Raw genomic sequence first — 16549 nt, 5'->3', positions numbered from 1 at the left:
GTGTGCCACACAAAAATATGGTGCTATTTATTGTTACAAGGTTTGGTGTAACTGGCCCCATTGTTATTATACTAGAAAGCACTGTTGGACTGTAGATCCTGCATTTTCATGAGCAATATTATTTAGAAAGGGTTAATTCTTTCACCACCCTATGTCATTGTCATTGTGTATGCCATGTCATGCCTTACATGAAATATTGCATGACTCTAAAGGACATGCTTTGATTTTCAGGAAATAGCTTGACAGTAAGTTCAGGTGCCACATTTGAATTGAACATACTGGAAAGATATTACGTCTCTCTTTCTTTCCTCTTTAGGGTCATTAAAACTTTATTCCACAGCCTGCTCTGTGATATCCGATCCATTTCATAGATATATGAACAAAACAGCTCCATTAAATCATTTTCTCTCATTTAATATGTGTGTGTAATGTTTTGGCAAGGGATGTCTCCACACAATTAAATAGGAATGAATATTGAATATTGGAATATTTAGTAGTGGGAGATTATTAACAACTAGACCAATGGTTGCCTCAGGAATACCCCTCACTTGAAATGTTAAGTGGATGGGTAGATTTCTTTCATTACGTACTTTGAGTTTACCGTTTATAAATCGTTGATGTAAATAGTTTTTATTTGTTTCCTAATTGTGAATCAGGATACAATAAAGTGGAAGATAATGTTTGCCCCATAGCATGTAGTAGTGTACATTTTATATTGCAGGGCAGAGCAACATGGATATCTTAGGGGAGTCCTTGTTCTCCCTACCTGTTGAAGTCCAATATTCCCTCGTGTTCGCTTTGGTTCGATCCATCATATCAGGGTCTCTTTGGTTAGCTAACTCAGCAGTGCTATGAATGTTACTGGCAGTCATTTGATTCAATGCTTAATAGAGTTGTAACATGATCTGTGTTTCCAATAAGACTGGAAGTTGGACAAGAGATTTGCATTGATGTATTACCGGTGCCTTGACTTAATCCTTAACTTTACTCTTAATATTATACTTACGATAAATAAGCACATTCTCATCACTTTTCCACGGTTCTCATGTTGATGAAGCACATACTGCCTGTATACCCAAATTCATGATTCCTTTTAGAAACAACCAGCTGTATTGGTTTCCTCTCAGCGTCTGTTTCTTGCTCATGAACTGTGCTCGTCGTATGTCATCCTCTGGACACTGGCTCCAGTTGTCCTGTACTCTGTCTGCCATTTTATGTCCCCCTTGTCTTCTCTCTTTGTTTTACTGTTCCTGCTAATGCGTATCGTCCGTTGACCTTTGCACCTTGAATTTCAGTTTGACTGGCACTCTGCAGCTGAAGGAGAGCGTAAATGGGATGACAGGCTGGCTGCTCTTTGCCTCTACATGTTGTCCGCAGTGAGCTGTCAGATAGCCGATGCTGGAGCTAATATGGCGAAGACACGGCAGGTCAATGTTATCAGCTCCAGCACACTGCATTGAGCTTTGTGGCACTGTCCGTTTGCAGACAATACCATTGACTTTTCCCTTTTACACTAGAACTAATCGTCTGAAATGAATTGGGATGTTGATAAAGATCTAGTGGTCCTGCTGTAGAGAGAAGGCTGGCATGTCTTGTGAAAATGAATGGCACTAAGGGAGGTTAACATTTCTTAAGAGAAGCCTTACTGGGCTTTACTCGAGATGCAGTACAAGACAAAGCAAAGATGCTAACATCATACAAAGCAGATTAATCATTCATCTCCAGGCTGTTGTCAAACATGACAACATTCTGGAGATGAATGATTAATCTGCATGTTTGATACTCACCACCCTGATACTCACAGTACGTTCTGGTATGATCACAGAGAAGTGTACATACTATAACCCCGGGAAACACAAAATTGAAGTCTCCAATCTTTTTTTCCAGTCAAATTTGGCACAGATGCAATTCAGTTTCTGCTTATTTTGCATATTTTCAGGGATCAAAATTTAATTTGGTTTAACTTGGTGGTGCAGAATCTATGGCCACGAGCCATGGCATCGTGCGAAAGAAGACCAATCAGTTTCATCATTAAATAATCTAGCAAGTATTTTCTCAACTAATTGTAACCTGTAAAATGTCAGATAACAGTGAAAAATGCTCACGTCCTCGAGTGGATAACACTGATGCAGGTGGGAAAATGATGAGCGCAGAGAGGGCAAGCTCATGTGTTTACTACCCATCCAACCTTGAATGATGAGACATCACCACAGGATCTGCAAATACACATTTATAATAATAATAATAATTACATAACATTCAGTGGACTGAATGACAGTTCCCATATCAAGCTGAAGCAGTTGAGTCACACTTGTCGATACCTTCGATCATTTGGGTTCTGGGTATATTGAGGTTGAAAGGTTGAAAATTAGAAATTCCTGTAAATGCATGCATTCTCACACTCCAGAGTCCACAGAGTAAGTACTCAATATCAGAGTCACCCCATGGCACTCCATGGTTGATTGCACATGCTGCTTCACTGAGGGTTGCCCCGGTTCACAGCTTATAATTGCCTTCCCCTTCACAGGCGTCGCTTCAGTAAATATGACAGCCTAATTTTAATGTGCCTCGGAAAACACAACCCAAACACTAATGGCGCTTTGCATGCCTGAGCAAATCGCTGCAGGTGTCGCCTAATTATATCACCCACTTGTACCCTGAGCTGATCTGTAAACAGCGGGACGATCTCCTCCTCGCCTCTTTGCCTGTCCACCGATCGGCACCGATTTGATTGATGACGGTTACGTCGAAGCCAGCTCCCCTCTCCTGATCCCGTACTTTCACAGAGGCTCACTTGTGCCTCAAGAAAAGACAACACTTGTCCAACACTCAATGGAAATGTTGTTCTCTGGGGTTGTTTGGTAAGCGCTATTTGTCGCTGTTTGTAAAAAAAGGAATAAAAATCCAGAGGTTGTTACATTCTCTGGAAAAGATTCATTTAAATTACTTGTGCATCTGTGGTGCTCAATTTTGTTTTATCACAATTTACTGTTCTACACTGTTTACCTAATAGGTTAAGTGATTTGAAGTGTCCTCATCGTTACCTACAGTGTAGACAGACAGGATTTTCAGTTTGTGTTTTCTTTTCTATTTTTATTTAACATAACCACTGCTGGTGAGACTGATTCATTGATCTCTACTGTTGACCGTGTCCTCTGAGTCCACTCTGCCCAGACACAAAGTGATAAGATCCTCCCCTTGCGAATACTGAGGACGGAAAGTGGCGAGACAGGTGGCAGCGACGAGTGAGAAAAATGTGTAATCTTTCCCAAGATCAATGACAATCTGTCTACAGAGGCAGATGAACAAAGGCTGCAGGTTTGTCACATTGTGACTTATCCTGTTGGTTACACGGATAAAGAATTGGGACTACAGAGATAGTGAAACGCCAGACCTCAGTGTAGCTTGACATTTCAGAACTCGGACAAGTTAGAGATGCAGCCCATCAGAGGTTACGCAGGATGGACGAGGTCTTTGTGAAACCCCTCGCTGAAGACATGATGGCATGCAGTGATATTGTGAAAGTTCCCAAAAGGATTTCTTATTTTTCATATTATTCACATATTCGTCTGAAATTATCAGGTGACTGACATTGGTAAGAATTTCAATCTAGCTTTTCTCCTAAAAGTAGGTAAAGGACTGAATCATATATGTATGACAACAAGGATATGACTATTATGCTGATTGTATTCATCATTTTGGACTTGCGACTCCTAATCTAATCAGTGACAGCTGTAACCATTGAAATTGAGACAGTGTTCTAAACAGCCCTTCATATAACCTAATTCAACGGCCCTTTTTTCCTCAAACCTTTCTTTCACATCAGAGAAATGTCAACACTCTACAGCTCCCAATTTCTTTTTCCTACTTAAATACAAAATCATTTTGTGATTTTAATCTTCCAAAAAACAAAATAGCCCTCTCAGGTCCATAAACGCTGTATTTTTAGGCTCTCCATCTGTCAGACCTGCCATGCTGTAACAGTGTTAGAGTGGTGATTGTCCAGTATTTGTGTGACATTAATGGAGCAAGATGTGGGATGTAATATTTACCTGTCAGCAGCGTTGATAGAATCATGGCTCCTCTAATAGCAGATGATCTGTAGCACCAAAACCCCCACCTCCACTCTTTTTTCACGTATGTGTCATCCTCTCACCTCCACCCTCATTCCTTCAATAATTTATTGGTTGGATACAATATCTCTATGCTGGAGAAAGGTTATGATTGATCAATCATTCCTACATGTTTTATTAACCATCAGTCTACCAGGGACTGTTTGGAGAGAGTAAGGCCTGAGGCAATGCCATCCCGCTGGCTTTGGGAAACCTGTCTGCATTCAGCAAACTGAGGCCTCTGCTGGCCACTGTGCATGTGGCTTGAATGGCTGTGATGTGACTGTGGCGTCGTTGATGTAGTGCCAGTGCCCCCACATGTTGGCAGCGCTGCTGTGAGCTGGTTGTTGCAGCCCAGGAGCCACTGAAGCAACCAACAGTTGGATCAGCTTACGCTCTATACACTACACTGTGCATGACAGCTGGGTAATGCTTTGAACCAGCAACTCTTCCTCATGGGAGTTTGTTATTCACTTTAATCGACTTACTATTGTCCTACAATAACATTCAAAAATGTAGCATTTTGGCACTTTTGCCACTTAAGACATACTAAACACATACAAACAAAATGAAAGATTATTCGCTCAAAACAGCTGCCTGTTGCATCTGGAAGTGATGCTGATGAGAGTGGCAAGACTGAACCAAAACAGTAAAGTTGTGGGCTGGACAACCAAAACAATGAGCTGAAAGACGCTGAAAGAACAATTTTCAGTAGACTGGAGGAGAACTGCGAAGTCGGGCGATAATTCTCTGTGGGTTTGTCACTATGAGCGACGACTTTCACATGACACATAGTCATTTGAAATGTTTAAGTTATTAGTATAAAAAATATTGATTATAGACGCTTTAATGTTTAATCAGAATTTCTTTGCTATTCCTTGACCTGCTGTTTGGACAATTTTATTGTGATATAATCTGGAAATAATGTTTTCCTAGCTGGTATCCATTAGACAAAGAGAATCTGTAGGCTAATGTGGATTGATAACAATGCAGGGTCTATTCATAGTAGCGACTTGGGGAAAAAACCACAAACAGGAAGCATATGTCACTATAGTGTAGTGTTTTGCACTTCTGCACTTTTTTCTCTAATTCTATTTTAAGAACAACACACACACTCAATCAGTCCTTGCTTATTGTATACAGTACAAAATGACCCTTTAGTCCCGCCGTCATATTTCCCACAGATCGAGTCTTATTGTCAGTGCGTATTCTTCACCTTCTGTGGATGAGACTCACATAACAATGACTCCTCACATGGCCAGGGGCCATTTAGATTAAGTAGGATGTGTCTGCTGAATATTATTTTCTTTTTCAAATGGAATCATGCTAAATTATTCACAAAGATTTTTTTTTTTAAAGCAGAATTACGTCCCTCATTTTCCATTCTGTGTTGTTCAGAAAAGAGCAGCAGCAGATGGACTGAATGTAAATGAATGCTTGTGAGTTTTCCCCTCACTAGAGTAAGCTGATCCTCATTGAACATTTATCATAGAGCAATTGAGTAAGTGACGAGTAACCGTTTCTTTCACGGGGCTAAAATAATACACTGTTGTGGTGATGGTAATAAAGGGGGCTTTGTGCATTTACATCAATGATATACGGCTGACTTCATTAGAATAAAAGCGGAAAAACACAGCAGAGGATATTTCTGTGGCTCACAATTGTCAATTTGACTTGAGAGCAATGTTTAGAGTTCTAAATGAATGAAGAAAATGAGCTTTAAATAGTGTTTTTGGACGTTTGAGCGTGTTCTAATCATGTAATATTGAGTGCAGGAATGGATGGATTAAATCATATGTTTGTAAATGAAATTCAGTTATTTCAGACACTTTTTTCTATGGATTTATACAGAAATAATTAAACCGGTGGTGAATAATGAGTGTGGCAATCTACACAGGGACAGTAGATGGTGGTATCTTCACTCATTTGCTACAAAGACTGACTACATGAATTAACCTCACTGTCTCGCACAGACACACGCACACACTCTCTCACACACTTTGTTCTCTTCATCAGTCCACTACATCTCACTGGAATCAAACTCCTCTTGAAAACAAGCGGTTGCATTTAATGAAGTGGTGTGGATCAATACTATTTCTCAGTTTCTATACTCTTACATCGGTGTGTGTGTGTGTGTGTGTGTGTGTGTGAAGACCAGTGAGACATATTGACTCCCCTATTCCCCTCACCCATCAAAACCCTCCTGCACTCAGCTTTAGAGGCACGGTGAAGGCAGAATTACTAGTCACACAGGTGGACATTTCTTAGGAATTTTCACTTTCTTTGCCATTATATAGTATGTATTCTCTTTGTTTCTTTTCCATTCTGGTATTACAATTTTATGTGTGGAAGCATTGAGGTATTCTCATAGCTTTAACCCTTTTTAAAATTTAAAAAGCACCATATGAGTAAGCTTTCCAGAAGCCTCTTTTCAACAGTAGTTTGAAGAATGAGAGCTTTATTTCGTCTGTGACAGCTATTGTTTTGGCTGTCCATCCTGTTTTTCTCAGTGGAATCATTTTATATAGCCTTATAGCCTGGAAATAGTGCCATTTTCACAATTTAATGGTATGACTATACAGCAGCAGTGTCTAAAAGCAAACATACACACGATAACCAACATAACATTATATTGTATATTTTGTGCTGTCATTCAGTGCTGTATTTACATTTGAAGATTTCATTATTATGATATTATGTCTGAAGTTAATGTGAACATGTATAGCTCATGAGAGGTTGTGCATCTTCCACTGTAGCACCACACCTCCCCTCTGCCTCTGCCTCTGCCTCTGCCTCTGCCTCTGCCTCGTCTCCCCTCCCTCCCTCACTCATATCCACTCCCTCTCATCTTCCCTCCCGTTACTTTGCAGCGAGGCAGTCAGTGTGCCTGAAAGCGCGAGAGAGCCACAAACTGTCAGAGAACAGAAGAGTTTGCTCTTCACTGCTTTCACATGTCTCCTCATTTGCGAGTAGAGGAAAGAAAAAGAAGGAGGCGGCACTGAGATCAGCACGTGTGGACTTTATTTTTCTTTGAGTCAGCTTTTTTTTGACCCCTCGAGATCAGAGAGATCCTTCATGACTCCAGGCTCCCCACAAACCTGAGGCCGATTGCTCTTAATCTCCTCCAATCTTAACCTTACCCAGACTGGATTTGGGGAGTGAGCGGGCAGTAGGCGGGTGCCACGAGGCGCCCGGCCCGTGCGTGTGGGCCGGTGTAGCGCTGGAGTGGGTGCAGGGGAACTGGAGTGCAGGGCCGGGTGGGAGCGCTGGTCCCGGCGGCGGTACCGAGGGCGAGGAGGCTGGCTCGGGCTCCGGGTTCGGGTCGGGGTATGGTGGCACGGAGTGGGCCGAGGGTGGAGCGATGCTGAACGCGATCTGGGAGACAGAGGGGCTGCAGACGGTGGGCATCGTGGTGCTGGTGTTCGCCTCTATCAAGCTGCTGCACCTCCTGGGGCTCATCAGCTTCTCAGAGGGTAAGACACTGAAGGACACAGAAATGAGGAGAAAGATGACACAGGAATACAGAAATCACAGCTGAAATAAGAAATTTCTTGCTGTTAGATATGTCCTGTGTTGTGAAAATTGGTGCATTTCCTTGCAATTTTCAGGTCCTGTTCCTTGACGCATCAGGGTTACTGTTTGGTTACTGGAACTCCTTTGTTTATAAGGAGTTTATAAGATGGCAATTTGAAAAAGTTGACAAGTTAATTTAGGTCACAATACCAGCGCAGGAAAGACTCAGTGACTCAAAACAAATGGACTGTCTTATCTTATGAGTTGAGACGTTATGAAAACAGAAAATGTGACAGGAATATGTGTGAGCTCGTGGTGTGACTGGAGGGAGGAAGATCTTGAGCAGGGAAAATGTGTCAGTTCAGAAAGATCGAAAAGCTTGAGAGGCAAGTTCTGATTGAATTTCCAGAGCTGAGAAATGAGACTGTGTCTGTCATTTTCAAGCGTCTGAGTTCATTTCTTTCTTGGTTTGTTGGGGTGGTTCCCCTGTTTTTTGTGTACATAGTTTAAAAATGTGTGTACAGTCATGTTTATTAGCTCAAAATACACTTTGTCATGTAAATGCATCTCGTTGTGCACTCGAGGCAAACCCATCATGCTCTACTAAGTAAAGGCACAGTCAGGCTCACCAAGCACGGAGTGTGTCAGGCCTAAATAAACTGTTTAGTTTGGACCTACTGCAGTCGTCTCATTAAACAAAGTAGAGCAGCATAGTAAGCAGTTTGAGCTCAAAACCAGCCCATCCATCAGACTACTGTTTAGTAAACATGCCTTATTTAATGAGGATAATGAATCATTAGTCTGCGGTACTGTATGCGTATTCAGGGAGACGATAAGAAAAGGGATAATGTGTAATAGTGGGCAGCTGGAAAAAGCTGACCTGACCTGAGAGAAGTGTTTAGATGGAGCACGCCCCTCTTGCTCTGCGTGAGCAAATGCAGACAGTCATGATATTGATTATGTTCCATGGTGCGATGACACAGACGTCAAATCAGTGTGTCGAGCGCTGTTTGCCCGTTGGTGTGATCTCTGTTTGGTGTCTCAGAGTGTAATTACTTACAGAATATCTGCTGTCTATCAGCTATTGATGATGTTGCATGTGTTTGAGGTCATGTTCAGACGAAGAATGGAATGGAAGGGCAAAAGAGATGGAAAATAAGTCTGAAAATCTTTTTTATGATTTGGGAAATAGTCTTAGAAAGGAAAATCATGTGAGCTGCGTGTTTTTTGGGGGTGGGAGGAGACTAAACTTCAACAAACCCCATGCATAGGCAGAATGTCCTGGAAACTAGGGCAACAAACAATTCTTTTCATTATAACTTATTGGGTTATTCAGTTTGTAAAAATGCCTTTTTTTATTGTATTAGTTTTTAAGTTTTTGTTCACCACTGCCCCAAATCCATTTTTACTATCGAATATGACAAAGAAGAATTCTCAAAGAATTCTCACATTATAGAAGCTGGAACCAGCAAATCTTTAGCATTTTTGCTTGAAAACTATATCAAAAATAGTAGACCAGCTTAATGCTTAAAACTTCACTAGAGCTGCATCTTAACTATTATTTTCATTATCGAGTTGTAAACGTAACAAATGGCAATTATTTTTCTGATTAATCGATTCATCTTTTACTCTATAAAATGTCAGAAAATTGGGAAAATTGTGACATCTTCAAGATGCTTTTTTGCTCAATTGACAATTCAAAACGATTCATGAGCAGCAAGTGACATTTCTGCGAGTTAAGACTGAAAAAATGAATTCTCTGTCCATCTATAAATCAATTAATCAAGTTTCAGGACTTAACTCCACATGGAGGGGCCAGTGCTGGGATCAGGATTCAGGACCTACTTGTTGTGAAGTGACAGTCCTAACCACTGAGCCTCCTGCACTGCTTCCTTTTTATACAAACCCAACAGTCACACGAATTACTTTTGTTTACATTTGTGTGACACAAATTCCCTTTTGCAGCTGTCACCTTCTGCACTAACTGAAAATGTTTGTTTTTCCATCGTTTTATTTCTATAAAACCTCGAGGGAGGGTGTTTTACTGAGCGTGCACGCTCTGTTTAACATTCATATAGTCAGACATGTTCACAGCTGGGAGCTGCCCAGTACGATCACATCCCTCCACTGCCGGCCACCTGAGCAGCTCCACTGAGGCATCTGCGAGATAAAGGTCTTGCTTTAAAAGCCCCTGTGTGGTAAATGCTGAGGGAGTTTCTCAGCTGGGCTGCAGATTTGAACTGGCAACTTTCCAATTGCAGTAGAGAATGCGAGCCGAGAGCGTGCTCCAGATGTATTGTACACTGTCCCGCTCCTTACTGTAGCGTCAGCTGGCAGCAAAGTGAAACTGAAAGCTTTGTTAAGCTCAAGTCGTCGCAGGGGGGGGTCATGTCTGGCCTGCAGGGACTGTACAGTCTGATCACTTCTACTGCAGATTATAACAACTTCAGACGGAAAAAAATAGTTGACAGCTTCCCCTTCCACTGGCATGCTTCCATGTTGGAGAAATATAACAAGATCATTGCATCAGCCAATGCACAATCACGGGAGCATTGTACTGTGAATATGAGCAAGGCAGCAAGGCCTGGCGAGAAGTGTATGAGCAGCCACTTTCAGTTTAATTATGAATGTAGCTGGACTGGTATGTGCATGTATTTCTGCTAACTATCCCAAGGCTAGTATTAGATGTTCTCTGCAGCTGGCTAAGTACAGGCTCAACTTGGCTAGTAAAGTTCTATAATGAGCCCTCTATTGCTTTTGTAGAAATTTGGACTCTGCAGTAATGTATATTCACATTTCCTAGTCTGATTTGCTTGGATGCATTGTGGCCTGACAAGGAACAAATTTCACTTTTTGTTTCTGTCATCCACACACGCCCTGATCCTTTTCACACATATGTACATTTCTACTTACACTCATCGAGCTATTAGTGCAAAGTGCTGAGCAAAGCCTCATAGGGTGCAAACTAATCAGTGTGTCACACAATGATAAATAATTCTCTGGTTCAGCTGCAGGCAACAACAACCCCCCCCCCCCCCCCAACCCCAACCCCCTCAGTCACACACACACATTCACAAGTACAGAATTACCCGAACAGGGATGGAATGCTGTGTCAATTTGGACCCGCCGTTTGCTATTATCGGGCGGTATCCCAGAGAGCGTCTTAGCGCTGATATCCATCTAACAAAGTTCTTCTGTTCTGTGTGTCCTTGATGGGGATTTATGACCTGGCAGCAGAGAGAGTTAGTGTCAGCGCTGACCTGAGCCGGATAGGCTGCCGATCGTCTGTTTTCACTTACAGTAATGAACATCGAGGCTGTGGTGGGTCAACAAGTTGCCACATGAGTGTCTGAGTTGAACTACAAAGTGTGGTTGCATATATAGAATATATATAGAAAACTACACTTAAACCAAACCTTACTGTATATATAATAGCGCTGGAGAATATAATCAAAACTCTACATCACGATAAATTGTCACATTTACTTTTCAAAAGTTTATGTAATGATAGTCTGTTTTTCTTTTGTGTTTGTCCTAATTAATTACAGTATGACCAGACTGTGAGCTGATTGGTTGGTTAAACTTCTGGTTAGATGTCAGTGGTTATTGTAGCTATTGTTAGTTTGATTATATGGGATTCTAGGATTGGCCAATGTGACAATGTACACCTTGAGATGATATTAAAATGTTCCCAGATATATTAATATTGTGATATCAAATCATATATACCGTGATGGAGGATTTTATACATGTCCCCTTATGGGATTCCAACAACTTATTGAGTATTTTCTTATAGTAAATATAGGTAGGGATCCATAATGTTGGTAATTCAATACATTTGGTTCATTTTCCTGCCTCAACACATCATTTCAACGATTTGTAGCAATGCTAGCTGAGTGGTTCTAGGGATTGCAATGCTGACTTTTCCTCTGGTTCTACCATGAAGTTGACGTCATCTCAACAAGTATTGGATGGGTTATCATGACATTTGGTACACACATTAATGTCCCCCTCAAGAATTGTAATAACTTTAGGGATCCAATAACTTTTCGTCTAGCACCATCATCAGGTCAATTTATCTAATACTTTGGTTTTTAGCATGTTAACATTGTCATTTTGAGCGTGTTAGCAGGCTGATGTTGGCATTTAGCTCAAAGAGACGTAGACTCTTGGTCTTGTTTAATCAAGGCTAAAGCTGATGCACTTTAGTTATCATGACACATTTTATACTACTGTCAGTATTGGATGTAGGAAATATCACCAGAAGAATGTGGGAAAAAAATGCTGTCAAGTTTGAAACAGGCGGCAAAACTTTGATATTTATTTATTTCATCAAGCCTGTTGAATTTTTATGGTACAAAATTATGAATGATCTTTCTGCTGTTGTTTGGTGGCATTCAGTTGTTGTCTAGCAGTTCTGGCATGCCTGTGATTGATATTTACGCCTTGTGGGTATAAAGCCGGCTCTACAGTAGGAGAATCGCAGTCATGTTTTAGAGTCCAAGGCTGACAGTGTTCATCATAGTGGTTTTTATGTCTTCATTTCCTGTACAGTTATTTATGGTGTTGTTTAAAGTTGGCCACTAGTGAGCGATTTGAAACTCTGTAAAATATTGACGAGTGTTCTTAATTTTGTTAAGTGCAGAAGTGTGTGCATTTCCAGTACACTCACACACACACACACACACACACACACACACACACACACACACACACACACACTGCTTTATGGGCGTAGTATAAACTGCGCTGCATCTTTTATGGGATTGTTTTCTTTGTTGAGTCACACATCCATCAGAGTTGAGTCAGCAGAAGTGTTTAGCATATTTTTCATGGCATTGAAGATCAGTCCAGTTAATTTAATTGGCGATGTCCACTGGGTAAATAAATCGTATTATTCCTCAAGCAAGCAAGATTAAAAAGAAAAAATTACATAGATAGTGAAGTGTAAGACATTTTGCAAGCAGCTCCCCTGCAACCTGCAATTGTTCATCCACTTGCCAGTACATTTAAAGGACAACAATCAACTGGCCCAATTACCCTCTGGCTATTTTCCATGATGCCTATTTAGAGCGGTGACGTGATTGACTTAACCTTTGCTTGAGCGTCCTAAGTTATGGGTCCCTCTGGTGTCTTCAGACGGAAGAAGGGCACGGCGGAGGTGGTTACTGGAACCAAGAGGACTCTGCCTGTCAATTTGAGTCAGGAAAGCAAGGACAAGTATCACTCAAGCAATCAATTTTGATGAAAACATCACAGATAATAAATTCTGATAGAAGGAGTATGACAGATGCGTCTGAGCCAAAGATCTGATATAGATGACTGCAGTGCTTAAAGGCTCCCCATGGAAGAGGGAGCTGGAGGCAGACTGTATTCTTAAAGATGTATTTAATTAAATGACCTCTGTACCACAGCAGTGCAGGGATGCAGTATAATGTACAGCGTCTCTAAAGCACCGGCTTGTGATATCCTCTGATGTTATTAAATGTATGCCGTTGTAATGGGAAGCACAGTTCTATTTGACTATGCAGATTGTGAGGGTTTTATTCAAGGAAAATGTTGCATAGCTTAAGCTTAAGTGTTATAAAAAGAAAAAAAATCACTCTTTCATAAACCTTCGACTATCTCTAGAGCTTTGAAGCTGCACATGTGGTATTTATTATTTAATGTTATACAATCAGTATGCTCATTCAGCACGTTCATGACTTTAATTAGCCAACAAAATGAATAATCATGTTGCCACATGAATCCAGGAACAATATTTTCCATAATTATGCCAAGGACATAGGTTCTCATGCATAATGCAGTAGATCCATACCAACACTGTAGCTAATTGTGAATTTTATAAAAATGATTTTGTGAATTCTGCATAGTGTCTTCCTGGTTCAGATTGATCTGCTTTGTTTTTGACTCTACCCGAACGGTAAGAGTTCATTCATTCCTTTTGCTGATTGAGGATAACATTTCTGATGAAAGTAAAGTGGTGGAAATAGCCTGGTCTTGCAGCAGACTTTATCAGTTGGGTGCACTAACATAAAGAGAACTGGGACTCTGGGAAAGAAAGTGCTTGTACCTATCGTGAACCTCATCTCCAGTGACTTTCTACAGTATATCGAAACCATTAACTTTTAACCAGTTCAGTTGCAAGTTTTAATTTGCAGAGTCTGATAAATTATCATAGATCATCAGCTGTGAAGCCAGCTGGTCTAATAATATTGCTTTTCTAAATACTCAAGATGATTTACTTTGTGAAGTAAGCAAGAAACTGATGCACAAAAGATACACAGAAAAAACAAGATAAACACAGATCACTGCAACTGGTGTTGCAGATCGTAGATCATTCTGTCATCCTTTTCATTACAGTAGTCTTATAAAGTAAGTAAGATGAAAAGTAATCAACCCTCCAAGCCAATTGTGTTTCACTTTTGGTGATTTTCATTTCAACAGATGCCATATTGCCCCCGTTTGGATATCTTGTTTGTTGAGTTACTGTATATAGAAAAAAATATATTTTAGTCCCAAAGGTTATTTTGGGATCTCCGACTGTTCATGTGAAATAAAAACAGAGAATATCTTGTCAGAATAAAATCCGTAAATCCATTAATGCACTTTTCTGGGTGACTGATAGCTTCAGTGTGAGTTTCCTGTCAGCAACTGGAATACAGATGACTCACTTGGAAGTGAGTCATAAAGACTCTCTCCTCTTTGAGTATCTTTTTTTCTTTTCTTGCCACAAAAGCTCTAAACTTTGAGGCTCAAGTGTGAACTTCCTCCCTTGTCCCACCATATAATCTTTAAAATGATCAGAGTAGAAAGGGCAGAGGACCTTTCCTTCCAGTGCCGGAGCAAGGTTTTCTTTGAGACAGACTATTATTGAAACACTTCCAAGTGACAAATGATTGCAATTAAAAGCATAGACTACTCTTTCCCCTAGATTCCGATAAATGCCTCTGCCCTCTGATGGTGTGTCATTATGGCCAGTGTGAGCCAGCGTGAGCCCTCATAAAGAACCTTGACATCCACTTCCCAGTGCTCCAGTCAGTCACACTCAGTTCAGAACAGCAAAGGACAGCATTTTATTTGACGTCCATCTTGAGGCTGAAAAATTAGCCCGTGAGACTTAAAGACACTGACATTTCTTATACTCAAATTGGCTTATTCAAACTGATTATAACCACTTTAAGTGCATGAGCCAAAACATATTGTAGCAAGTTGCACTAACGGCAGAAAGCAATGGCTAATGCATTCTTTTTTGCCGGTAAATATCTACTGTAGTTTGTGTTACTTTGCTTTCTGTCTTGCAATAGCCAACCTGAATGGAATAATCAAGGCTTCAGTCCATTTGGCTGTTTACACAGATCTATTCCCAGTTTTGGACTCAGATCTGCCTTCCATCATAGGCAGTAAAGCACAAAATGAATGTCATGTCCCAGAATGAGTAAATTCATATCTCAGCATAAAGATTTAAAATACAAAACAGTATTTTTTTTAATCAGGGATTGAACAGACAGTAGGTGTTTGTGGTTGCAGTAATGTGCCCAATTGGCTTTGGTTTCAAGACAGGCCATCTATTCCGCTTTTTCCTAAGTCGATTTCACTGCCATTTTTCCTGCCTGCAATAAGGAACTAGCGGCTGTTTTATTAAATAACAGCAAAGACATGTCTCTCTGCCTGACTCCAATTTCTGGGCTTATTTGTATTTGGGCCCACCAAATGGGAACAAATGGCAGATCTGTATCCACCTCCCTCATCGTCCATGTGATTTATCTGATATAAAATGAGCCTTTCTCTTTACACAATGGGGACTGTGTTTGAATTACTTTTCTTTTATTGACATGGATCTACAGATCTCACTCTTGCAAAAGCAGAATTGTAATCAGCAGATGTCCGCTGTCAGCAGCTCCGGTATTCTGGGTGTCGGCCGTAATTTGTTTTGGAGCATTAGAAAATATTTGGTGCTACAAAGGGGAATTCATTACACCTCAGCAAAGGCAAAGTCAGCCTCTGCAAAGGAGCTAGACATTTTATCTTCTGTCCTCGGGCAGGTCTGGATATGCATTTATTGTTGCACTTCCATTTACCTTTTCACAGTTCACTCTTTTGACATCAGTTGGCATATTTCTGTTGGGATTATTGTTCTGGGTCTAAACAATTCTACAGTACACCTGGTATTATCAACAGCTTTTCTTAACATTCTTCTGTGTATGTTCACGATATCCCACCAGATCCCAACCACCTCCAATTAATTTCTACCTGTATAGTGAACATTTCTAAAGTTTATGAGCAAGTAAAGGTGAGAACCTGTGGCAAAATATGCTGAACTCACAATATTACTCATTACCTTCCAATTTAGACAGAGATGCAGTATGTATATCCAAAATTTCCCATTCCAGTAAAGCACAATGAAAGCATTCATCTGAGCTATGGAAGGTATCTTATTTATAAATGCAACCTAATTGTTTTGCATCACACTGTGTAGTGCATTTGCTTTCAATCTAATCTGTCCATCTAATGTGGGTCTGCTCCGAGTCTTAACATACTGTATCTAAACATTGAATTTGTTCTCCTTATGTTTTGAATTTTAAAGATAGGCTCATCTGTAATCAGAAGTGTTGTTGAGGCATTACTTGAGCAATAAATCAAAATAGCCACACAATTTAGTATTCTGCTGGAAGGAAACCTGATGTAACTTTAGGCGAGCTGGTCTGACTTATGTGACACTGGCCTTTTTTTTGTTTTTTTGGGAATAATGCCAACATGGATAAAATCCACCAATGGCCAGGTTGCCAGACCCTGCTCATCTCCCGTCCTTGTCCCCCGTGTCTCGCTGGGTGTAATTTCAGTTCATTTCTAGCTGCCAAGAGTCTGTCACATTTGTCCCTGTTTTGCTCAAAAACAACATACAGCCTTGGGACTTAAACACT

The 16549-nt window shown here is 40.6% G+C and overlaps 1 protein-coding gene across 3 annotated transcripts in view; it reads left to right on the top strand.

Annotated features, from left to right (window-relative positions):
• Positions 1-16549, top strand: part of kcnip4a (potassium voltage-gated channel interacting protein 4a) — a 124564-nt gene that overhangs the window by 91259 nt on the left and 16756 nt on the right. Inside the window, exon 1 of one of the 3 annotated variants that reach the window (XM_070929566.1) lies at positions 7474-7585. The exons of the other annotated variants lie outside the window; for them this stretch is intronic. Coding sequence (XP_070785667.1) covers positions 7474-7585 — 112 coding nt within the window. Of the gene's footprint in view, positions 1-7473; positions 7586-16549 lie in introns of those variants that run through there. 3 annotated transcript variants of the gene reach the window in all.

The sequence above is a fragment of the Enoplosus armatus genome, chromosome 23 (assembly GCF_043641665.1).
Source record: "Enoplosus armatus isolate fEnoArm2 chromosome 23, fEnoArm2.hap1, whole genome shotgun sequence".
NCBI classification, from domain to species: domain Eukaryota; kingdom Metazoa; phylum Chordata; class Actinopteri; order Centrarchiformes; family Enoplosidae; genus Enoplosus; species Enoplosus armatus.
This window is presented reverse-complemented; position numbering and strand designations above follow the sequence as displayed.